At 35.7% G+C, this 25685-nt stretch overlaps 3 protein-coding genes across 3 annotated transcripts; 1 reads left to right on the top strand and 2 right to left on the bottom strand.

Annotated features, from left to right (window-relative positions):
- Positions 1-8330: 8330 nt before the first annotated feature.
- On the bottom strand, positions 8331-14460 carry LOC104221736 (uncharacterized). Its single transcript, XM_009772856.2, has 6 exons — positions 14337-14460; positions 13594-13716; positions 9325-10668; positions 9180-9248; positions 8882-9080; positions 8331-8590 (listed from the first exon to the last, which is right to left on the bottom strand). The coding sequence occupies exons 2-6, from the start codon at positions 13594-13596 to the stop codon at positions 8520-8522; spliced, it is 1686 nt and encodes a 561-aa protein (XP_009771158.1). The 5' UTR covers positions 13597-13716; positions 14337-14460; the 3' UTR covers positions 8331-8519.
- A 6280-nt stretch (positions 14461-20740) lies between these two features.
- Positions 20741-21340, bottom strand: LOC104221735 (zinc finger protein ZAT11-like). Its single transcript, XM_009772855.1, has one exon. The coding sequence runs from the start codon at positions 21318-21320 to the stop codon at positions 20787-20789; it is 534 nt and encodes a 177-aa protein (XP_009771157.1). The 5' UTR covers positions 21321-21340; the 3' UTR covers positions 20741-20786.
- Positions 21341-22585: 1245 nt separating this feature from the next.
- On the top strand, positions 22586-23167 carry LOC138889257 (uncharacterized). The gene has a single exon (XM_070172539.1). It carries the CDS (start codon positions 22586-22588, stop codon positions 23165-23167), a length of 582 nt encoding a protein of 193 aa, XP_070028640.1.
- Positions 23168-25685: the final 2518 nt, after the last annotated feature.

The following is a 25685-nucleotide window of genomic DNA, read 5'->3' on the forward strand; positions in this document are numbered from 1 at the left end:
ATTAGTAGGCACCATCACGACTCCCGAGGGCGGGAAATCCGGGTCGTGACAGTGAGTTTCTCCTATAACCTGCTGACACAGCTCTGCAACATTAGGCACACATAATCTCCCTTGATATCTGAGGACCCCATCTTCTATAATTTCAAACGGTGTCTTTTCCTTCTGAAGAGTGGTATCCCTATAATGAACTAGCACAAGATCCTCGTACTTGCATTCCTTTACTTCAGTTACTAAAGAGGATGTTGTTGTATCCTGAAGGGTAATTCCAATATCACCCGAGTCCAGTAACTGAACTCCAAGACTGGCTAGTTGATGAACCTCATGGGCTATTCCCCTCTTTTATGGCCGAAAATACGAGGCTACCCATAGATCTACGGCTGAGGGCGTCAGCTACTACGTTTGCCTTCACCGGATGGTATAAAATATCAACATCATTGTCTTTAAGTAGCTCCAACCATCTCCTTTGACGTAGATTCAATTCCTTTTGCTTGAAGATGTACTGGAGGCTCTTATGATCTGTATAGATATCAACATGAATGCCATACAAGTAGTACCTCCACATTTTTAGCGCATGAATCACCGTGGCTAACTCTAAATCGTGGGTCGGGTAGTTCTTCTTTTGCTTTCTTAGTTGTCTAGAAGCATAAGCCACAAGCTTACTATGCTACATCAGCACACAACCCAATCCAATGCCTGCCGCGTCACAATAGATCACATAACCATCGGTCCCTTCTAGAAGCATTAGAACCGGTGCTGATGTTAATATGTCCTTTAATGCCTGGAAACTCCGTTCGCAAACATCAGTCCATTGAAACTTTTCTCCCTTCTGAGTTAACTTTGTCAAAGGTGCTGAAAGGGAAGAAAATCCTTCCACGAATCTTCTGTAATAACCTGCCAAACTGAGAAAGCTACGAAACCTCCATCGGTATTGTGGGTCTAGGACAAGTCTTTACTGCCTCAATCTTTTGTGTATCCACCCGGATACCTTCACCCGAAATAAAATTCCCAAGGAAAGCTAAAGAGTTCAACCAGAATTCACATTTAGAAAATTTTGCATACAACTTCCCTTCTTATAGAACTCTGAGCACAGTACGCAGATGATCAACATACTCATCCTCTGAACGAGAATACACCAATATATCGTCGATAAATACAATTACGAACAGATCTAAAAAAGGCCTGAAGTCACGATTCATCAAATCCATGAATACTGCTGGGGCATTGGTCAGACTGAATGACATAACTCGAAACTCAAAGTGCCCATATCTAGTCCTGAATGTTGTCTTCGGAATATCTTCATCCTTAACCCTTGCCTGATGGTACCCAAACCTCAAGTCTATCTTTGAAAAACACTTGGCACCTTGCAACTGATCAATTAAATCATCAATTCTCGGGAGTGGGTACTTATTCTTGATCGTCACCTTATTCAACTGCCTATAATCAATACACATGCGTAAGGAACCATCTTTCTTTCTCACAAACAAAACAGGTGCTCCCCACGGTGACGTACTAGGTCTGATAAATTCTTTTTTAAGTAAGTCCTTTAATTGTTCGTTCAATTCTTTCAGCTCTGTGGGGCCATCCTATAGGGAGGAATAGATATTGAGTGAGTATCTGGTAGTAGGTCAATAGAAAACTCAATTTCTCGCTCTGGTGGGAGACTCAGAAGCTCATCGGGAAAAACATTGGGAGACTCATTCACCACAGGTATGGACTGAATGATTGGTGAATCCATTTCCATATCCTGAACCCAAACTAAGTGATAAATACATCCCTTTCTGATCATCTTCCTTGCCTTGAGATAGGAAATGAATCTTCCTCTCGGCGATGCCGTATTACCTTTCCACTCCAAAACAGGCTCCCCCGGAAATTGAAATCCGACTATCTTTGATCTACAATATATGTTGGCATGACAAGAAGCCAACCAATCCATACCCATTATAATATCAAATTCTACCATATCTAACTCGATTACGTCTGCTACGGTAGTTCGACCATGAACTACTATTATACAACCCCTATATACTTGCTTAGCTATCACTGAGTCTCCAACAAGTGTAGATACCTCAAAAGGTTTAACCAATTCAGGTTTTGTTCCAAACTTACCAGTAACTAATGGAGTAACGTATGATAAGGTGGAACCTGGGTCAATCAGTGCATATACATCATATGAGGAGACTGATAATATACCTGTAACAACATCAGACGATGACTCCTGGTCCTGTCGTTCTGCCAATGCATAAATGCGGTTCTGAGGGTTGCTCGAGCTAGATGCTCCGCCTCTGCCTCTACCACGACTCATTGGTGCTTGGGGACCTTGCTCAGGGGGGCGTACTGATGATGACGAACCAGCTGCAGATCCCGACGGCTGAGCTATGCTTGCATCATATCTCATCGGACAATCCCTCATAACGTGGCCTGGATAACCACAAGTATAACAAATACCTAACCCCATACGGCACTACCCGGTATGCTTCTTACCAAATTGAGTACATCGCGGCAAGGGTGGCCACATCTGATTTGACTCACCCCTTTACTAAGAACTTGAGGCCTTGAAATTCTGACCAGACCTTGAATATGTAGAATAATCAAATCTCTTATTGCCAAACTGAGGGGGCGCGCTAGCCGAGGGCTGGGATGGATACCTCGAGTATTGCTGCCTCTGACCACCTCGAAACTCACCAGAAGGACCCGAAGACCTCGCTCTCTTATTCTGGGCCCTATCATGCTCATGATCATCCATCTGTTTCTGTTTATGCTCCTCTACACCCTGAGCGTATGCCTGAATACGAGAAATATCCATGTCTGGCTGAAGTGAGACCGACATACAATCGTAAAGCAAGTGAGGCTCTAACCCCATCACAAACCGGTGCACCCGATCCTCTATCTTATATACAATAGTGGGAGCATACCTAGCCAACGAAGCAAACTGAAGGTTGTACTCCCGAACACTCCATGTTACCCTGCCGAAGGGTCAAGAACCTATCAACTCTGGCCCGTCTAAGCTCTGGTGGTAGATAATGACGAAGAAAAGCTTCTGTAAACTTCTGTCATACCGCTAGAGAGGCATCCTCACCTCTAGACAATTTCAAAGACTCATACCAATTAACTACAACATCTCAGAGTCTATAGGAAGCTAGCTCAACTGACTCAGTCATAGTGGCCTTTCATTACCCATAACGTCCTTTGCACTCTATTAATAAATACCTGAGGGTCCTCATTTGGATCTGCTCCAATGAATACCGGAGGGTCTAAATTAATAAAGTTACGAACCCTCACACTCACAGACCTATTTGCATGACCAATACCTACTTCCTAATGTCGAGCCTGTGCGGCTACTAATCGGGTCAATAATTGAATAGCATCTCTCATCTCCTGACCCGGTGCATCCGATTGAGGTGTTGATTGTACAGGGGCGGGCGCTAGAGCTGGTGCCCCTCGGAGCTCTTCTAGAAAGGGCGGGGTATGTGAAGTCTAAGATGGAACCTCACCATGAGACTCTTCCCGAGCCCTAGTAACTCGTGGCGCTCGACTAGTAGTCTCATCAACCACGAACTTTCCCTGCTGGGTTGCTGTACTCTTTGGAGGCATCGCTGAAAATATAGCATATTGTTAGGAACATGAATTCGTGTATCGTATGATCTGAGATAAAAAGAGAGGATAACATCATATATGTCCTGTAGCCTCCTGTTTATAAGTGTGGTGCACAACACACTCATAAACAAGATTCTATTAGACACGGTCTGCAGACAACCCTAGGACAGAACTGCTCTGATACCACTTTTGTCACGACCCAAACCGATGGGCCGCGACAGGTGACTGAGTCCTACCTGTCAAACACCCCTAAGCATGCGTCTAAGATATGAACCTGAATAACACTGCTGTATTACGAAAATAACATACGTGAAGGAAACCTGTCATCAAGTCATATGTATGTATACATGTAGAATATAGTGGGTGAGCCGACAAGGCCACATACAACCCAACTAGACATACTGTCCACAGACCTCTAATAGAAACATAACTGTACAAAGACGGGACTGAGCCACATCATACCCATATATATATATATATATATATATATGTACATATATATATATATATATAAATGTATCGTACCAAAATTAAAAGCAGCTCCGGATCAAATGGAGCACGCCAACTCTCGCTGATCAGGGATCCTAAGAAGGGGGACCGTCAGCTTGCCTACCTGCACCTGCGGGCATGAAACACAAGCTCCATGAAATAGGGCGTCAGTATGAAAAATGTACTGAGTATGTAAGGCATGAAAATTAGTACGTAAAATATATAGATGAAACATGGAATATAGAAACACATCTTTAAATCTGAATAACTTTGTAAATTCTAAAACGTTTATAACGTCATGCACATGCATATAAATGCCATGTCATGCATAGGTATGGGTGTACATAATATCATCAAGCCACTGAGGGCATCCTCGTCTCGGCCACTGTGGGCAACATCATCAACATATACCAGTTGATCAGGTGGTGGTGCGTATATAACGCTGTAACCTTTTCGCATATCCCATATACATATATTTACATATATACGCGTATATAACGCCATCTGGTCATGGGTCAATGCACATGTATAAATGAGTGATATGCATGAAAAATACATAATAATCTCGATATTCCTTCCGAATAAACTTTTCCAACTACGTATTATTCTGAGACCCATGAACAGAAGATAATAATAATTCTCACGGGGAATCAAGAATATAGACACCCCTACTATTTCTATGAATAGAGTAATTTATGGAAACTGTGTGTTTGCTCGTTTCTTCAGTATCATATGGACCATGCCAAAAGAAAGAAGGGAGGGCCTTAACATACTTGTTCCTGGAATTATTTGAACGGAATGAAGCTTCTGCTTTTGCGAAATATGTTTAACGAAATTCTGCTTGAATCTCTTGAAATTTTAAAACGAATTTGTGGTTGTTCTTTGAAATTTCAATCGAAATTTTAGCAAGAATTTGGACTAAATGTTTTCTGTTTCAAGGTTCTTGGTTTCAAGCCAAAGATATGAATTGAAGCTAAAGACAGAATGGATAAGATTTTCCAAGTCTTTCTAAGACTTAATCTTTAAGTCATGATGTTATTCATAGATAGCCACCTAGAATTATGACTACTTAGTCATTTTCTAGGTTTGTGGCTTCTTGCCACGTTTGGGGGGAGGGTTAATTTATTAATTTTTTATCCACTAATTAGTTAACTAGGTAATGTCCTGTTACCCGATAATTAATCAATTACCACAAATTACTTAAAATTTTATTTATTTTTAAAATACTTTATATATTATACTACTGTGGTCATATGGTACCTTGTATGGTACTAATTCATAATTATCGGGTATTATCGTTCGACCCATATTTTATTCCAAATTGACCACTTTCAACGAAACTCGTTTTCTTTAATCCGTGTATCCCTTTATCCTTCATAACACTTATTTATCGCTTGTTATAAATAGCGTAAGTACGTTAACGTCAAGATAATCTCATCCCGAGTCTATGTCGGTTAACTGAAAACAAAATTTTAACGTACGAAAATGCGAGATGTAATAGAAGTACTACGACTAAAACAATTTTTAATACTTTCATAGTTCCCATCAAAGTTACCATAATACATATCAACAGCAAACTTGAATTCCTAAATTTCATAATTAGGGTTCATCAAATTGGGAGAAAACTTTAATCTTTATGGAAAATCATTTGTTCCAAAATCTTGTGCTCTTGATACCACAAGTAAGGATTTTTAATGTTCTAGATTGTGGTGCATAAACAATCGATATAAAATCCTATTAATTATTTAGAACCGTGCAACTATATAATTTTCACATAAAATACATATACAATAATTTCAATCAAGAAAACTTACCTGAATCCATAATGTGTTTTCTTGATAATATTGAGCGAAAACCTTCTTCAGAGTTGATGTTCTTGAGAAAATAAGTACGTCTCTCTCTTTACTTTTTTTTATGTTCTTTTTAGAATAGAGTGTGATAAAGATACGCTATTCTTCTTTTAATAGGCAGAGAGTGGGACCATTGATTAATTCCCACTTTTCATTAAAGTAGGTTAATGGGGAGTTATAATCATAATTAACTTCCCATAATTTTATCCATATACTAATTTAACAAAATATATTTATTAAACCAAAATATTTCATAAGCCACACGTGGGACATATTTTATATGGATAAGAAGCACTAATTCAAGATATGACCGTTGCAGAAATATTACATAAGATACCAAGATTCATCCCGTCATTATTAGCTTTTATTGGGCTTTATTACCCTTTAATATTATTTTTTTTATATTGGTAATTAATTGGTAGATCCTACACCCATAGCTCTAGTATAAATAGAGACTTACATTCCGTTGTAAGTGGAAGAAAGACTAATAGCAAAAATCTAGTATTCCCTCTCTGAAGCTTTATACAAGTGTTGTCAAGGTTTTTCATTTATTCTTGATCCTGGTGGGAACATTCCAAACTCCGGGCTTGTCTTTTCTCCAATTGTTCTTATTTTATTCGCTTGTGCCATTCTTTACTTTATTTTATCGGATCAATTTAATCACGTATCTATATAAACCACGATACAAATTCAACTGTACCGTTTTTCCGGTAAACAAGCGTGTGGAGGAGAGGATGGTAAGTTGTGATGGCTACTGTTGTGACAGTTATATAGCTTGTTTGGCCAAGCTTTTGTGAAGCCAAAAGTGCTTATTTTTTCAAAAAATAATAATAATATTTTTTAGAGCCGAGTTGTTTGGCCAAGCTTTTAAGACAAAAATAAGTGTTGTTTAGTAACAAAAACTCTTTTTCATAAGCTAAACAAAAAGTAATTTCTCCCTAAAAGTACTTTTTGAACCTTGGCCAAGCACAAATTGTTGCTCCAATATTGGCAAAAGCGCTTTTCAAATTGATTAGCTAAACACAAATAATTTTTCTTTAAAAATACTTTAAAAAAATATTTCTGACAAAAAAATACTTTCCAAAATAAGCAACTTTTGAAAGTTTGGCCAAATAAACGGGTAATTTGCCCGTAAAGCCCCACGAACTCTTTTTCTTGGAGTGCTTGCTGATTGAATTAAAATGATAAAAAGACAGGGAAAACACATGGAGTTAATAAGAAATTGAATTTCGAAGGTGAAACATGTAATTAAAAAAGATCCGTTATACAAAGTTGATAGCTCAAAGGGTAATACTAAATACACTCCAAAACTAACAGGTTGATTAATTTACAAAACAGAATAGTCGAACGAGACATTTGTGTTTCTCAACAAAAGGATGCTCATTAAACAACCCTCAAGCAAGCAGATCAATCTTTTACAACAACCTGCTCTGATTATATCTAGACAAATAGAAGCCAGCCGACGAGCAATGACACAAAATGCACGTCGTGCATGGTGAAAAAATATGGCTATGTATATTTTTAGACAAACCAGTTACACTAAGACCGGCAATAAACACCCATGGATTCGGAAAAAAGGATCAAACACTCTTTTCATCAGTCACCACTTGAAGCAACTTGTTCGGAAAAAAATATTGAGTGTGGATTATGTAAAGAGGGGTTTACTTACTGACTCAACTTTAAAATAGGCATCACGCGCTCATCAAAAAATATACGACATGCAATATGCCAGGATGGATAGGGGTTTTTAAAAATTATACCCGGAACGAATTGAAGTGCCTATCTAGTCACTAAGTAAGTTTATGTCTATCTTACAAAAGATGCCAAGTTTAAGGGGTTATCTAGGTATTTGGCCAACGAAAAGGATACCGCATTTACTCGCATTACTGCTTTATAGCTTTCTTAACTTGTAGCCCAGCATAATGCTAGTCTAAATCCGCTCTATCAACTATTCTACCGGGTAGTTGTGAGCTTGTGCGCATATCCAACTGTTCTAATGAGAACCTGTTACTTTTTACCGACACAAGTACTAATGTTTTTTGTCAATCGGAATTTGAACTCTGATCTCCAAGATTTACACAAACATCAGTGACCACTAGGCCATACCCTTGGGTGCAAATGGTTAAGCTAATTCTAAGATCCGATCCAACTTTTCAGCCACAAAATATCCATGTTAATGGATAGCTGATCCAGTTATTACCTGCTCACATCTTGGCCACTTTGAACATAGTAAAAAACACCGCTAACAACATTATCTGGGAGCTCATTCCACTGAATATTTTCAGATGTTATTCTCAAACAGAAAATAACTTGTCACATACCATGCTATCAACAACTAACAGCCCCAATTTAGCCAAAACAATTAATAAAACAAATTCAGGAACTGCAGTAAGAATGTTAAAGACCAAAAAGAGTTGACATTTTATATAGCATATTTAGCCGTCACAGTAATTAGAACCCCATATAATACATCACCATCTGCCTGGGGTATCTATAGAATCAAAACTTGTTCAGAATTTCAAAAATAGAGTACAGTTGCTCCATCAGTGGACCTCAAGAAAAACCAGGAGCAAAAGAGTCTGCAAATCAAGATGGTTTTGCCACTTCAGTTTTTTCATAGATACGCTGAAGCTCACGACTAGCAGCTTGATAGGAAGCTGTATACAAGATGAAAAAATGAGTGTTAAAATAGAATAGTAGTAGAGGTGGTAAAATTGGTTAATGAGTGAAATAGGTAACACAGGACACATCGGCTAATTAAACGGGTCTAGCTATAAATGGGGGGAAATAAGAGCAGCTTTCACATACTTATCCAAACCCGTTAGAACACGTGATTACTTTTGTCATACATTTATCACACACTAATCCATTTTACCACCTCAAACTAGAAGGAATAAACAAGTAAAAGAAAAATGTGTCTTGCACTTATGGAGAAACAGAGTATTCACCTTTCCAAGTTTGGAAATTTTTCTGGTTGATAGGAGAACCAGTGATATTTTGAATTGCTTCAAACAGCTTTTCCTGAGGGGTATTCTTTAACTCCTGGACCACGGCATAAATTGTCTTCCCATTCTCGAAGTAAATATGATTGTTAGGATGTTTGGTCTTGCAAGCAGCATGACGCTCAAATTCAAAAGCATTTAGATTCTGCGTAAAAAACATTAATGCCCCCTTAGACATGAAATTTTGAGGAAGCATCTTGGCTGAATTGCCGAAAACATATAATAGAACACTAAAAGTTCTTGCCTTGGACAGCTTGCAGTCATTGCAGCCACACAAGTAACCAGTCCCTTTAATAATTCCTCGAACAGTTTTCTGCATGTATGCATGTAAAAGATACTCAGAACAAAAACCTCTAAACATCACTGAAGAATTCAAAATCAAAACGTACCTCTCTTGACCACGAGACATACTTCACCGGCACTCCATCAAGCATACCAGTTGACAATAGACTTTTAACATTGGATGGGAAATTGTTCGGGGAACTCTTAGGTGTCTTCTGCGCCTTCTGCTTGGACATGTTTTCTGTTCTGACAGTAGTTTCTGGAGCAACAATCTCAATTTGATCTGCAGAGTGCTCCACTGTACTTCTCTCTGTCAGTGATTCTGAAGCTTCAAGAGAGGATTCACTTATCAACATATCATAGCTGCTGATGACCTTGTCAGAAGGATTATTTCCTCCATGCTCTTGCTGAATCTCCCCAAAAGATATGGTGGCTCTTTCACCCTTACTCATTGATATGAAGCTTGAATTTTCTTTGCTGCAAGTACCAGTTGATATGACAGCTTCTACCACTTTATCAGGAGTTGGGCACCTAAAGGCAACACCAATCTCTGCATTACCAGTCAGACCCACAGGCATGAAGTTTTCATTAGCTTTACTATAAGAAGGGAACATAGAAATGAAATTCTCATGCGCCTTGCCATAAGATGGTATTGGTGTGAAATTTCCATTTTCCATGTATGGCTGATTTGCTGTTCTGTAATAGCCGTTTCCTTTGTCAAATGATTGATCCATAAGATACAGACTGCAGTCACCCCTGCCGTACTGATGACCCATTAGCATGCGATTTCCATTCACCTTGTTGACTGTATTGCCTATAGGAGTGGCGGTTTGTTCGCCCTCTGCGAAGTCGTGCCCCATTGAAATGACATTTCCAATTCCAGCACTATATGTTAGTCCTACAGCTGTAGCATTTATGCTATCTTCTCCAATATTTGAAGAGTTCCGCAAAGAAAAAGGATAACCACTTGTATATTCATTTGCAAGATTGACCCTGGCTTCTCTAGTTCCAGCATTCTGATAAACAGGATCTTCCCCAGCATGAGACATTGATAAACTCACAGTTGAATTATTTTGAAGAAGATTCATGAAACGGTTTCTTTCTGTTGTCACATTTTCATTGCCTGAAGAGAAGACGTTTGTATCGCCAAAGCTGAATGTGCCTAGAGGCTCAGGTGCACGTGATCGATCACTAGAATGAAGTGGGGCAGACTGAGAATTAAATGCATTACCCCAGAAGGAAAAGTTCAGACTTGCAGGTGTTGAAATTGGTTTATCGCTGACAGACTGCAGAGCTTGTTTCTTATTGGAGAATAACTCCCCTTCAGAAGCATCCATAAAAAATTGATGAGCACGCTTCTGTTCAATCCTCAACGAAGTCTCGCCGCCCATCTCTCCATCAGTTAGAGGACCATTGTCTTTTAGCACCCAAAGGCCCTTATTCTGTAAAGACTGGGAAGATCACATAACAATTGTCAACGAGAGGAAAAGAAATAATTCAGGTTGTAATAGTAAAAGCAACCTGGAAGGGAAATGAGTACGAAGCAATTTGGAAGGGAAATGACCAACTTCAGGATAAATAATGAGCATATGATAGTCATATGCAGAAGGCCTAATCGATATGCATGAGTTTGTTTTCTTTAACTTCTATATTTGTTTGGGAGGAAAATAGATTACCTAAAAGAGAAAGGTCGCTAGCAAAGTCAGTTGTAACTATTTAAAAGATGGGAAAAGGGTCGAAAATACGCCTGCACTTATGAAATTGCTCATGTTTACCACTTTTATAGTTGGGTCTATTCAAACCACCCCACCCTCACCCCCACCCCAAAAGAAGAAAATCTCAATTTTTCCTTCCCGCATAACGATCCTCCAGCTGAATTTTTTAATTCGCTTTTGCTGATGTGTCCGTCAATGTGGATACTTCTGTCCCCTTTATTAATTTCTGCTTATCTTCTTCGTAAATTAGGTCTCCGGTCAACTCTTCCAAGTTGGAGTTCTCCATCAATTAATTTCCTTTCCCTTTCTTCTTCTTTTGAAAGTTAGGATTTAGGGTTGAAATAATTTTTCAATGTCTGAAGGAGTGTGTTACTACGTGAAATCCATGCCAACGTGAAATCTGGTATGCCAGGAGATGCCATTTTGGTAAAGAAAATGCCTTAGACAACTCCATTATCTATCTCAACAATCAGATAACCCCCCGCCAAAATATGATTGGAAACCCCTTCAACCAAAGAGTACTCTGGCGACTCCACTTACCACCAATCCAAATAATCATCCCAAGCCGAAACAGGAAATATGTGGATCGAGATCTCACTAACCGACAACTCAAACAAGAGAATTTTTATCCAAAATTCTCAACTCCGAGAAAGGAAAAGCCAATCTGCACTCAGGCAGAACATTCGATTCGAATCATCCTTAGCGGAGGAGCTCAGCGCCATTTGTAAAAATCTTGAGAAGCTAAGAATCGATAGAGAGAAGACGGAGAAGATGCTCAAGGAAAGGAATCTGCTGCTGGATTTGCAGATAAAAGAGATGCTAAACAAAGGGGAGCTGCAAAAACAGCTTGAGCTTGAAGTTGATCGTTTTTTCCAATTGAAAAAGTTCAGATTATCCAACACGGTAACTCTATTTTTGTTCTGATTGCTTTCAATAGATTTTATTTTGATCAAAACTGGGAAGAATTTTTTTTTCAAATCTTTGTTTGAAATAAAAACAAGTAAATTTCAGAGATTAAATTAAGTCTCAAAGGAAAAAGACTTGTTTAAGCAAATCATTTGACAAGCTCTTGGCATACGGGATTTGAGGTGCTGACACATGTCCTTCAGATATTGAAGAAAACTCAGCGCTAAACCCTTACTTTCAAACGAAGAAGGGAGATGAAATTAATTGATGAAAAACCCTTATCTGGAAGTGTTGGCCAGAACGATATTGATGAAAAAAGGGAAGGTGAAATTAATAGAGGAGATAAGTGTCCACATTGGCAGATGCATCAGCAAAAAGTGAATAAAAACAACTGGAAGATCATTAATTGGAAAGGGTCTAATTGAGACTTTTTCCTATCAGCAGGGGTTTGGATAGACCCCAAGTATAATGGAGGATAAACTTGAGCAAGTTTTTATAGCACATCGGTATTTATGACCCTTCTTCCTTAAACTATATACATTAAAAGTCTAGGTAATCCTCAGCTGCTGTCTTTTGGAAATTAAAGCTAAAGACCAGTTCAAAGAATCTGATCAGGAATGCAACCTGATATATTAATAGGTTATTAAGTCACAATACGTCCTACTTGGCAAGTCGAAGACAATAGGTATAGTACTTTCAAAAAGGAAAAGCAGGAAAAAGTTATTGTAGAGACCACTTAAGGTAAATGGGCAAAAATATAGCTATGAAGTACGCCTACGGGTAATTTGAATACAATACCAATCTGACATACACATTTTTGTATTATTAGCATGATATTATTGCATTTATATCCAGAAGAATGGCTATTACTTGTTTTTTTTCTTTTGATAAGTAAATGGCTATTACTTGTTTAACAAAACAAGTGTCTTCATTAATGCATCCCTGGCATAAAATTACGGATGTTGGTAACAAGATTATGTTAGTTTTGCTCCTTTCCCTATACGTTTGAGAAACATGCATGCATTTCATGACTAATAAGGCACTCCTTTAGTTATCTTTCCTAATTTCCCTTCCCATCTTGAATATTGGAGCATTATTTGAAAAGCTTTAGACTGACTTATCAAAAAACCTGAATGGAAACAGCCTGCAATAGCACTTAAAACTTTCTCTGAAAAATAAAATTCCTAATTGGGAAAAGGAAAAAAATCTAAACACAAATGGCTAGATACGAGGAATAAAGCTACCTGCTTTGAATATTGAACCAACTAAATTCTAGTACACTAAATATATCACGGATATAGAAATAGTTACCGGAAAGGGAGCGAGAAGATAAATGCATCTAATCAGGTGCATCTGCTGACTGAACAAATATATATCGAACAAACAAGATGAGATCAATGAAGTACCCTCTACAAGCCAAGGAGGAGTCAAAATGTATCCTGTCTCAGAATGCAGAACGGAATACCAGTAATGCAACCTTTTGGTTCGAACAACTGAACTCAATTAATTTTATACAGCATGAACCAACAATTCTTCAACATGAAAAAGATTAAGCTTATGCCAAAATGTAAAAAAAAAAAAAAAAAAAAAAAAAAACATTGTAGCATGCTTTGAGATTGAAATGCAAGAAAGAATTACTGCCAAATTTAACAGGAACGCGAGAAACATAAAAATAATAGTCTTACAACAGTTAAAAATTGTCTAGTGCAACAGAATGTGCATAAATGCTGAAATAATTCAAATAAAAAACTTTACCATTTCCAAGTATTTCAAATGTAGTCCTCCGATTTGACGTACAGATAACTCCAATTCAGACTAGCAGCTACCCAGCTCTACCAATGCTACAATCTCTCCATTACGTTTAGAACGACATTCCAACTTCAAAAGCAAAGCCAAGAATGAAAATAAAATAATTAGAAAACAAACGAGGGAATAAATTCAACACTAGACCTAATAAAATGGGGGAAAAAACTGATAATTAAAAAACACAAAATTACAATGGTAGATTAAATCAAGCAGAATACCAAAAATATTGAAGATAAAAAATTAATAAATAATCTGTTACTTCTCAGGTAGATGTGCTAAGTTCAACATCACATCGCTACCATTGACAAAATGAAAATTTGGGACGTAGGAGGTAGCAGATACCCAATGCAATAGTCGAGGTGTGCTCAAGCTGCCTCGATACCACCATCATAATTTTTTTAATTCTTTTTATATCTTTATTTTTTATTACGGAAGGTGTCCGGATTAGCTTGTGCGCACCTTGCCTAATTCCATAGGGTGTACCCTCTACCTCCACTAGCATTTCATATATCATACATTTCATATAATTTAATAATAAAAATCAGTTTACAGCTCCATCAAAAACAAATTCAGGTATATATAAGATTATATACATGTAAAAATATATCATGCATTTATATCGATGATCAACGTGAAGCTAAGCCCTAACTAAATGAATTAAGCATAATGACTGAGTTTTTCGAACAGTTCACCTCAATCGCCGGCGAATTCTCCGGGATGAATTTCCGGTGAAATCAGTCGGACAGTCTTTTGAGTTCAGTGTTTTCTCCTAAATTCTCTCAGAAAATGAAAAGAACACTGAAATTTGACGAGTGAGACTGAGAGGAAAAGCTCAGGGGTTTTATACTAATGTGCGGAGAGATCGTCTACCACGCGGTCTACGATAAATAACGTAGTACGCCTTTGTATATTATTCGATACGTTTCAAGGGGAGATGATCTTAGCCGTTGTTTTGTTGAATTTGGAGGGAACTTTTTCGGAAGAAAGTGATCTTAGCCGTCAAAATTTTGTTCTTGCTATGGATAAAAAAACAATAAAAACCTATTAGATAACAAAAAGCAATTAAAGATTTGAACACACAATATTACTCGAAGCTTGATATCATGACTAATAGTTTATCATTACGGATCTTATGATAAGTTGTTCATAATTAGATTTTGGAAGGTGAATGAATAAATCGAGACGTTTTATTAATTATAGATGAGACGTAAAGATTTGAATACACAATATTACTCGAATCTTAACGTCATGATAATTATCGTTTTTTTTTTTTTGTTTTTATAGTAAGCTATTGATATATAGTATTTTAAAAGTTATTGCTAGACGAGACGAGACATAAATCCTAAGACATCACGAGGCTCAAGCCTGTTTTTTAGTTTTATTATTTTCAAAATATAATGTTTAAAGGCATAAGATATAATTTTTTAATCTAAATTATATAATTTTGGAGCAAGATTGACTTTTGATGGGAAAAAACTTATCCGCATCAGGTATTTACACCAAACCAATAGATACATGACATGTATCTTGCATGTGGACTTCAATCATTTAACCATGATAAATTATATGCATTCTCATCTAATTTAATTAATTAACTATAATGAGTTAATATAGGTTGGTGCAAACAGCCGATGTTGTGTCCACACTTAAGCTGGATGTCTCAATGCTAAGCTGGATAGACTCTGATATTTCATATGAAAACTTATCAAGAAAAATCTAAAGGAGATTACATAATTAAATAAGCAGTTACAATGAATAAATTACACAGGAATTAATTATTTTTCATTTATAGGAGGGTAATTAGATTATTTCTTCTTAAATCCCATCTTATCTACAGCTTCAGTACTCGGACAAAACGGATGAGCTAAGGAATTACGTAAAACAAATCTGAGGAAAATGGTAAAAGTTTTAAAACCTTGATATATTTTCCTCTCTAGTGTTTCTAAATTTAAAATTCAAATATTTTGTAAATAAGAAATTAATCATATACTACTTGTTTTATCCTAAATTACTTGATCACGCTTCTTGTCAACAACATAAAAATATATTCACACGATTTAATATAAAATTTGAAATTTAACATGTTACATTATCTTTTCTAGATTACCAATCTATTATTAAAGAGACACCAAGAATTGACTTCAAATGACACCATTAGTGTATTACTTATAGCAAATGAGCTTGAATTTTTTACTCTTTTATTTTTTTGGCACAAGGTTTTATCTGCACAACAAATTAGTGTACAAGACAATACTCCGTGATGTTGTATAATTTTAATTTCGATGTGACATTTTTAACAAATTATTCCGTTTTAACTAATTGCTCTCTCAATGCCCCCTCAATCATAATTTATCATGGCAAATTATAAGAACTTAAATGCAAATATATATGATTTAATGATTTAGTATAAATATGTATGAAGAGGAAAGTAAAAGAGATTAGATTTTTAGTAGAATATTGTGGGTCATATTGACATGAGAAAATTACGGACAAGGACATTAAGTAAAATGGGGTAGTAAGAATCGTGATTATCATGATTGTAAAGTTAATTAAATGATTCCAGCAGTACATAGAAAGCGACTAATAAATATAAGCTGGATCCAACCATTAATGCTCTTCAAAATTTACTTTTGAAAAAACAATTTTCAAAGGTTCTTACCTTATGATAACAGGATGATATAAGCCGGTTAGGAGTGCGATAAATCAAACCAAACCGAAAATTGATTCAGACGAAGAAAAAAAATCGCATTTTGGTTTTGATTTTTAATTGTAAAACCAATAAAATTTTGTATGACTTTGGTTTTAAGCAAAAAATTAACTGAAAAAATCAAACCAATACAAATACCTATTTAAAAAAATTATAATTATACATATATATGTGTATTCCTATATAAAATTTATAAATTTTACCGTACATATTAATCTTTTACACTTTTGGTTTAGTTTGTTATCTAGTCTTTGCTTAGCAATTTAGTTCTTTGCATTTATTTTCTAGTTTGATTTATAGTCTTTATTTTGATAAGTTCAAGAATCTATTTTGAAACAACTTATTTTTATTTGAGTCCTTAAATTATTCACCACAATTTAATTCAATTTCATTAAAATATCTTGGTAGATGAATTTTTTCTTAAAGAATAATTGGTTTTGGCTAGTATTATGCTAGAATATAGTCGATAGAATATGTGTATGATAATATAGTTTTCACATATTTTTTATAAAAAAAAAGTAAAAAAAAAAATTTAATCGATTAAAAACCGACTCAATTGGATTGATTTAGTTCCAGTATTTTAAAATTTGACTTAATTAATTTAGTTTTTTTTAAAAGGGAAAATCAATCTAAACAGAACCATGAACACCTCCGGTAGGAGCAGGAGTAGGTAAGTTAGTATCGATCCGGTGAAGAAAAGAGAATTTAGTTGATAGAGACGTTAGATCTGGAGGAAGCATCTGGTCACATATCCCAAAACCTTCACGGGAAAGGAACGGACTAACTCGCCCTACTTCTAAAGATAGATAGAAAAGGTTAGGGAGTCCCAACACCTTAAGCTGGTATATTCTCCAACAAAGTCCTTACAAATTACCATTATTCTCCCCATTCACTCAACTTATACTTCAAATTATGCAGAAAATTGATGTTGGTCTATAAATTATAAGAGCAAAGTTTTTGCCTGTGTAAACTGTATTTCAAAAGGCCTTTATGTTATTTGCAAATAGAGCCTTAATCAGTCTTCATCAAACATATCACTCTCATTATTAGTGATTAGACTACAAAGATTAATGTGCAATGCACCTAATTAGCATTAGCACTATTCAACTTACACTCAATATCAATTGACGAGAGGCACTTATATTTTGAACATTAACGGAAAACTGAGCATTCTTTGAACGGTAAACATATATGAGATCAATCAAATGAAGATTTAATGTTCATTCAGAGTAGGCGTGCTAGCTATTATGTGCAAATGACGCATACGAAAATTTGATTAATATTTTACTCTATCAATATGAACTACAAAGACAAGAGGGGTTGATCTGATGGTAAGCAATCTCCACTTCCAACTAAGAGGTTGTGAGTTCGAGCAGAGGCGGATCTAGGATTTAGATGTTGCGGGTGCCATATTACTTTGAACATATACATGTTCTTATTTATACAGTCTAAATATTGTATATTTATATGGTCCAAATAGAGTAAATATTTAGTCTGTTTGATTAGTTATGTGCTTCTGCTCGAATTATTTGTCTTTCAATTTATACGGACAAATTAATTAAACAAAAAAAATGTACTAATTATGACAGTTTGACGCAATAAGGGGTTTCGTTCTAATGGAGAGAAGATTCTCGGGAGAAGAATTATATATATATATATATATATATATATATATATATAATGTTGGTGGAATTTTTTATCTTTTAAAATAAATTTTATATTGATAAAATTATCATCAATTTTTTTTAATATTTATAACTTTAAGATTAACTAAAAGTATAGTTATTAAATCTTTTTTTTATTTGAGTAGAAAGTCCTAAACTTTAAGTTCCAATAAGCTTATATAAATAATTTTCTTATTTAAACTATGTAACATAATTATAGTACCTTTTATGGTAATTTTCCTAATATTTATATTAATTCTAAGAGAATATAATATAAATTGATAATAACGATCATGAACTACCGTGATACTCCGACTAATAAATATGAAGGAATCCTTATTAACTCAAATTAAAATTAAACAAAGAAAGGAAACAGTGAAATGTAGTTTAGGTTACTTTCGTAATTGTAGTCAAATTGTTGTCTATCTGAAGCAAGAAAGCCAAAACATCACAAAATTGTCACAAGGCCAGTTCGATCCCTCGCCTTAAGGATGACATGGTGATCTTCTACCACTGGCACCTTAGTGACTTTTGTTGCTCCGGGTGGCAACCCTTTTATTTAACTGATTTCGGGCATATAAATACATATATACATATAATTTCTACCGAAGCTTGCGGGGTGACGTACCACCCCCTCGGGCCTTAATAGATCCGCCCCTGAGTTCGAGTCTCCACAAGAGCAAGGTTGGAAGTTCTTGGAGGGAAGGATGCCAAGTCTCTATTGAAAACAGCCTCTCTACTCCATGGTAGGGGTAAGATCTGTGTACAAGCTACCCTCCCCAAACCCCACTAAGTAAGATTATATGCGGCCTGTGTTGGGCTTAATCAGGTCAGCTTATTTGGACTTGGCCTCTCTACCCCCTCTAGGGTAGAGAAATTTTACTACCATAAAAAAGAAGAAAATTGAAGATCCCTTAAATTTAGCCATTATCAGTTACTATCCATGATCCCCCCCCCCCCCATCCCCCACCAATTTCCAATAACCCCCTACATTTCCGATTCTTTTCCTCTTCCAAAAGATTTCAAACCTAATTTCTCTCTTACTTACTAAATCACCCAAATCTCTTTCTTTATGATCCCCCTACATTTCCGATTCTTTTCCTTTTCCAAGGATTTGCAATCTCAATTTCTCTCTTTCTTACTAATCACCGAAAGATCTCTCTTTCTTTTTTTATACAATGCAGATGTAAATTGCTATATTACAGTAGAATCAAGCTATGGGTAAGTTTTGAATCTAGTGTTCTTTTTTATTTTTTTCTAATTTTCAAGCTTTACTCTGCATTAATAATGGCTATATTTATACAAATAGCTAGCCATATTTATAATTTATTTTTCTATCCGTATATATATATATATATATATATATATATATATATATATATAAAAAATATACCGTCTATTTTTAGTTTAAGCAGTTGAAAAAGCGACTATTTAGGTTAATTCTTCTTTGAAATATATGTACCATGAAGTAGGAGAAAATTGTTCAGAAATTACCAGCTATGTCCATTTATAGGTAGCTCATTACAAAAATTGGTCAATTGATAAAATATTACTAATATTAGCCAAATAGCTATTTGTAGCAAAAAAATATCAAATTTTGGCTTTGTTTTGAGTGGGTGTTATTAGAATAGATTGAGAACAACTTAAGGAGTTTGAATCTCAGTTTTGGGATGATTTGGTGAAGTTTTAAGGTTGTTTGAATTGAAAATTCGGTAAAAACTGAACATGAAAAAAATGATATGTGTATCACATATGTATCATATTTGTATCTATTGTGTATCACATGTATATCCATGTATACCTGTGTGTGAGATACATGTTTGATACATGTGTCGCAGAAGACTTTTTTGAACTCGATTTAATTACGAATTTTGATACAAAATCAGTCCAAATCACCTCCAATCTTCCTCAAATTTTGTATATTGACTTATCTATATATTTTCAATGAATTTCAACTATAACCATTGAAAAAGTTCCTTTTTTGTTTAGATTTTTGGAATATTGTATATATATTTTGTATTTCATCACCTTATTTGTTACCTCATCCATAAAATTTCCTTTCCGTCTTGTATCTAGTGTTGTTAATCACGCTTAAAAATATGGAAGGTGATTTTTGCATATGATTCTTTGAGAGAAAGAACCCTATTATTTGGTTTTTCAATTTTTGTTGGCTAATTTTGATAAGTCTATGATTAATGACTAGGGATTAATAAGTTAAGATTTATTTAGGATATTTGTGTAAGTTTCCCAAAATTGTTTACCCAAATGAAAAAAAATTTGGCTCATTCATAATGGTCCTACATAGGCCTAAGTTATTAGGATCAGCTATCGCCACGTGGTTTATTCCAAGTTGAGTTGACCTATAAAAGGTCAAAATCATCAATCTTTTTACCACAAGAGATTGCAAAGTGGGAAAAGATATAGAAGTTACCTATGCTTATCAATTCTTTATTACTCCACAAGAAATCACCTTAGGGTGGTTTGGCACATGATAAAAATTTAGGGGCTTTTTCACTTTTAGCCCCGCCATAAGTTATTATATTCGGTAGCTGGAAAAATATATAAAATTTGTATAATAATATAATATACAGAATGTATATATATATAAAAAAAATATTTTTTTTTGACTTTACTTTGAGAATAGCTATACAGTATTATTTTCCCAAAAATTTATCAGTTGTTGGTGTTTATACCAAAAATGAAGAAATATATATAGGAGGAACAATTTACATCAACCAAACAAATAAATAAATACAACATCCATAAGAAGATCAGAAGAAAACTGAATCTGCACCCAAATTAAACTCCAAGTGATCATTTTCCAATGGCGTCAAGTTCAAATCCAAGCACAAAACTCTCTTCGATTTCTTAACAACTTGAGGAATACGTAAAGGATCTTGAATTTTTTCATTATTCATTACAGCTCTATGTCTTCTCATATGCCCTCCTAAAGCTTGTCCTAAACCAAACTCAAGCCCACAAATGGAACACTCATGTGTTTTAGGTTTAATATTAGGCAACTGAAATAATTGCATGTTATTCAATTCTCTCATATTGATCAATCTTGGCTTCTTGTGACTTGCCCTATGGCCACCTAATGCTTGAAAAGATGAAAATTTACGATTACAAGTCTTGCACTCGAAAACTCGATTAGTTGTTGAGTTGTTGTACTTCATAATATTGTCAAAATGATAATCATTTGATTGGTTTGAGAATAACATCAAGAAATTTGCCATTGTTGTTACGCTATGGAAATTTTCCTCTTCTTCTTCTTCTCTTTCTCTCTTTGTTGGTATAAGCACCATGTTTTCTTGAAATGTTACACTTTTTTTATTGTACGATATGAGAGGAATGAAATTGAGGATTTTTATGGGGTTAGTTATTTATAGGGTTTTGTAGTTGGGAAGTTTGACGTTGATTAGTTGACCTTTCTTGTAATGACGACATATTGTAGTTAACACGAAACTAAATGGGAACTCAAAAAAAAAATTATCATCTCCGTAATAATAGACTTTTTCTGCTTAATATTTCTTTGGTACAAATCTAAGTGATGACTGACTAATTTTATGACTTGAGACTATTGACTATATTTCTTAGAGATATGTAAAATATTAATAATATATACATATTATAAAAATACAGTTATTCTAAACCGATTAATTCTAAATTCTAAAAATTTGTCATCGGTGGGTGCTGATTATATTCAAAGAAGCACACTGCTATCTGCAGTTCGCGGAACCACAACTTCCATCAAAGGGTGTCAAAATATAAAAAATTAGTTATACACCGAAAAGTCAAGGGTAGACAACACATAGTAAATATACATAAAATAAAAAATTTATGTAGCAATTATCAAGAGCATTAGAATGAATTGGTTAGTTAAGAAACTAATTGAGGGACCTAAGTGTAGACAAAAGAACTTTAAGGGTCACATTGTTAGAGGGGTGTGAAGGTCACGTGATTCTGTTATATAGAACAGTGCCCTTCCTCAATTCAGTTGTATCATTTTCCTTTTACTGAAGCTAAAAATATTCTCTCTACTCTCCATCTCTTCTCCCCATTTCTCTTTCTAGATTTTATCATACACAACCCTAGATTCATTTTGCATGTTATGAAGCTTGATTCATAGAGTGTAGATTCAACAAATTGACATGGTATCAGAGCAGCGATTATTGTAATTGCGTAGATTGGAGTACTTAAATTGCAGAACTTAGAGCTCGATCATGGCGACAGATAGATCGCACAACTACCACACAATCACCACTGTTTCTTCGAGATTCAGATGCACCTGGAACCAGTGACGGACCAAGGATTTTGTGCAAGCGGGTTCAATCGGAGAAGTCCATAACTAACATAAGCGGTATAAGCCGTATAAGCGGGTTGAAAAGTAATTTCTATACAAAATTTACCTTGCTTTAGCCATAATTTATACATATATACAGTATTATTTTTTGACGAAGCAGGTTCAGTTGAACCCACTTCTCACCACTTGGGTCCGCCCCTGCCTGGAACAATATTGATCTCGTTAAAGCTCACAGGGCCAAAATATTATGCCCTGTGGAGCAGAGCAATGAGGGTTGCACTGTTAGTGCAGAACAAGTTAGATTTTGTGGACGGTACATGTGTAAAAGGATCGTACAAAGGAGAATTGGAGATACAGTGGGAAAGATGCATTGATGTTGTGGTTTCGTGGTTAGGTAGAACTGTAGCTAGTGAATTGGTGCCTAACATCATGTATGTTTCTAGTGCAAAGAAGGTATGGGATGAGTTTAAAGAGAGATTTGATAAGGATAATTTGACCAGGATCTATCAACTTTGGGTTGAGATTGCAAGTCTGAAGCAAGGAACTGAGTCGGTTGCCTCATATTTCTCTAAAATGAAATATCTATGGGATGAATTGGATATTTTGGCACCATTGCCCTCTTGTGACTGTGAAGAATCGAGGCCCTATATGGAACATCTAGTGAGACAAAGATTGTTGCAGTTCCTTATGGGTCACAATGAGAGCAACAGTCAAGTGAGAAGCAATGTACTGCAGAGAAAGCTAGTTTTATCAGTAAATCAAGCTTATGCAGTAACTGTGCAGGAGGAGAGTCAAAGAGCACTAGGTGTTGTGGAACCAAACAAGGAACCACTGACAATGCTTGCATGAAGAGGTTAGATGTTCAAAGGCAAGAAACCAAGGCTGATTTGTGAGCACTGTGGTTATAAAGGTCACCTGAAAGAGAACTGCTACAAAATAATCGGCTATCTTCCAAATTTCAAAAGTAAGAAGAAAGGGCAACTAGGTACATATAAACCTTTTGCTAATAATGCTAACATAGATGCAGGTATTGAAACTAAAAATCAACCACAAGGAAACTATCTCACAAAATAACAATACAAACATTTGGTAAACTTGTTGGAGAAGACTTCATTAGCAGAAAGGAGTGCAAGATCATCAGAGTTAACAGGATCCTCAAACATGACAGGTGTTATGTCATTGATGTCTAATATATGTATCCAATGTATATGTATATGATTGGATAATAGACTCAGGAGCATCACATCACATAACCTTCTGCAAAAATGTATTGGATTTTATTAGACCTATAGAGGGACAAAATAGTTATGGAGTGCAAACATCTACATGAGATAGGTCTGAAATCACACATGATGGAAATGCTACAATCTTAGAGAATCAGAAAATTAAGAATGTCTTATATGTGCCAAACTTTAAGTTCATCCTGCTCTCAATGTCCAAGTTGACTAAGGATTTATGCTGCTATGCATGTTTTTTCCCTGATTTTTGTGTGTTTCAGGGACTATATAGTGGCAGGGTGTTGTGGATTAGTAAAGAGGATAGTGGACTCTACATACTTAGTAGAGGAGTTGTTGCTGCTGCTGGTTCATTTTACAAGGAAGGGGTGACAACTACACTGTGACATTAAAGGCTAGGACATGCCTCTACACATGCTATGCAACATTTGCCAAACTTGAAGAATAAAGTGAAGCTAGAGATGCAAAAGGACTGTCAAATTTTCCCTCTAGCTAAACAAAGTAGACTAAAATTTCCTATCACTAATAGTAGTTCAAGTTGTGTGCTTCAATTAGTGCATGCTGATGTATGGGGCCCTTACAAGGTACCAACCTATGATAGAAAATAATATTTTGTCACTTTGGTTAATGACTATAATAGGTATACTTGGACTTGTTTGCTGAAATCAAAATGTGAAGTCTTTGTTGTATTGAAAGATTTTCTTTCCTTGATCAAAAATCAGTTTGGTACAATGGTTAAGACATTGAGGACAGACAATGGAACAAAAATTTTCAACAATTAGTGTAATGAGTTGTTAGTTCACTTGGGATTGTTCACCAAAGCAGTTGTCCATATACTCCACAACAGAATGGAGTAATGGAAAAGAAGCACAGGCACATCATTGATGTGGCTAGAGCACTTAAGATTCAAAGTTATATGCCAATCAGATTCTCGGGGAGAGAGCATTAGGACAACAGTATACCTAATCAACAAAATACCTACAGAGGTCTTAAATAAAAGAGCTCCTTATGAATTTCTATATGGTAAACAACCAAGTATAGATCATTTGAGAGTATTTGGTTCTTTGTGCTATGCAAGTACCCTCCCTAGAGGAGATAAGTTTGCTCCTAGAGCAAGAAGGGCAGTAATGATAAGGTACTTAGAGAAACAAAAGGGGTAAAAAATATTTGATTTAGAGTCTAACATTTTCTTTGTCAGCTAGGATATAAACTTTAGAGAAGATGTCTTTCCTTTTCAAGGTAAAGAAGCATGTCAGGAGGATTTGTTCACTCTTGTTCCAGTAGACATGAATACTAGTGCATCAAGAACAAATGTTGATGATGTTCCTGTTGCAACTCTGGAAGACTTGCAATGGAAGTATGAATACAGAGGCAATCCCTGCCATTCTCCCTCAACCAAGCTAAACAGCAACAGACTCATCAGATACAGACTTGGATGAGTCAGCAAGAGCAAATGTATATATGCCAAATGCATTAGAAGATGTTGTAGTTGAACCTCCAGCAGTTATGAAGAAAACTGAAGCAAATTACAAGAGCAGCAAGCAACACCTCAACAATTACAGTCATTTGAACCTGTTGATAATACAGAAGCTCCCACTATTAGGAAATCTACCAGAGGCACAAAATCAATAATTTGGCTCAAAGATTATGTTACTAGCTGGAAGCCATGCTATCCCATCTCTCATTATGTCAACTACACATATTTTCCACAACACTACCAAGCATATCTCACCAATTTTTCTGCCCTTACAGAACCAAAAACTTTCTATGAAGCCTCTACAGATGAGAGACGGATTAAAGCTATGCAAGAAGAAATTCAGGCACTTGAAGCCAATATGACCTGGGAGATAGTAGAGTTACCACCAGGAAAGAAGGCAATTGACTCAAAGTGGGTATACAAAATCAAATACAAGGCAAATGGTGAGATTGACAGGTTCAAGCCACGCTTGGTAGCTAAGGGTTATACACAATAGATAGGTCTTGACTACCATGAGACTTTTTCACCTGTTGCAAAAATAGTCACAGTGAGGACTGTGATTAGCCTTGCAGCCTCTAAGGGGTGAAAGTTATTCCAAATGGATGTAAACAATGCATTTCTGCAGGGTGATCTTTGTGAGGAGGTGTATATGACT

The sequence above is a fragment of the Nicotiana sylvestris genome, chromosome 4 (genome assembly GCF_000393655.2).
Source record: "Nicotiana sylvestris chromosome 4, ASM39365v2, whole genome shotgun sequence".
Taxonomy (NCBI): Eukaryota; Viridiplantae; Streptophyta; class Magnoliopsida; order Solanales; family Solanaceae; genus Nicotiana; species Nicotiana sylvestris.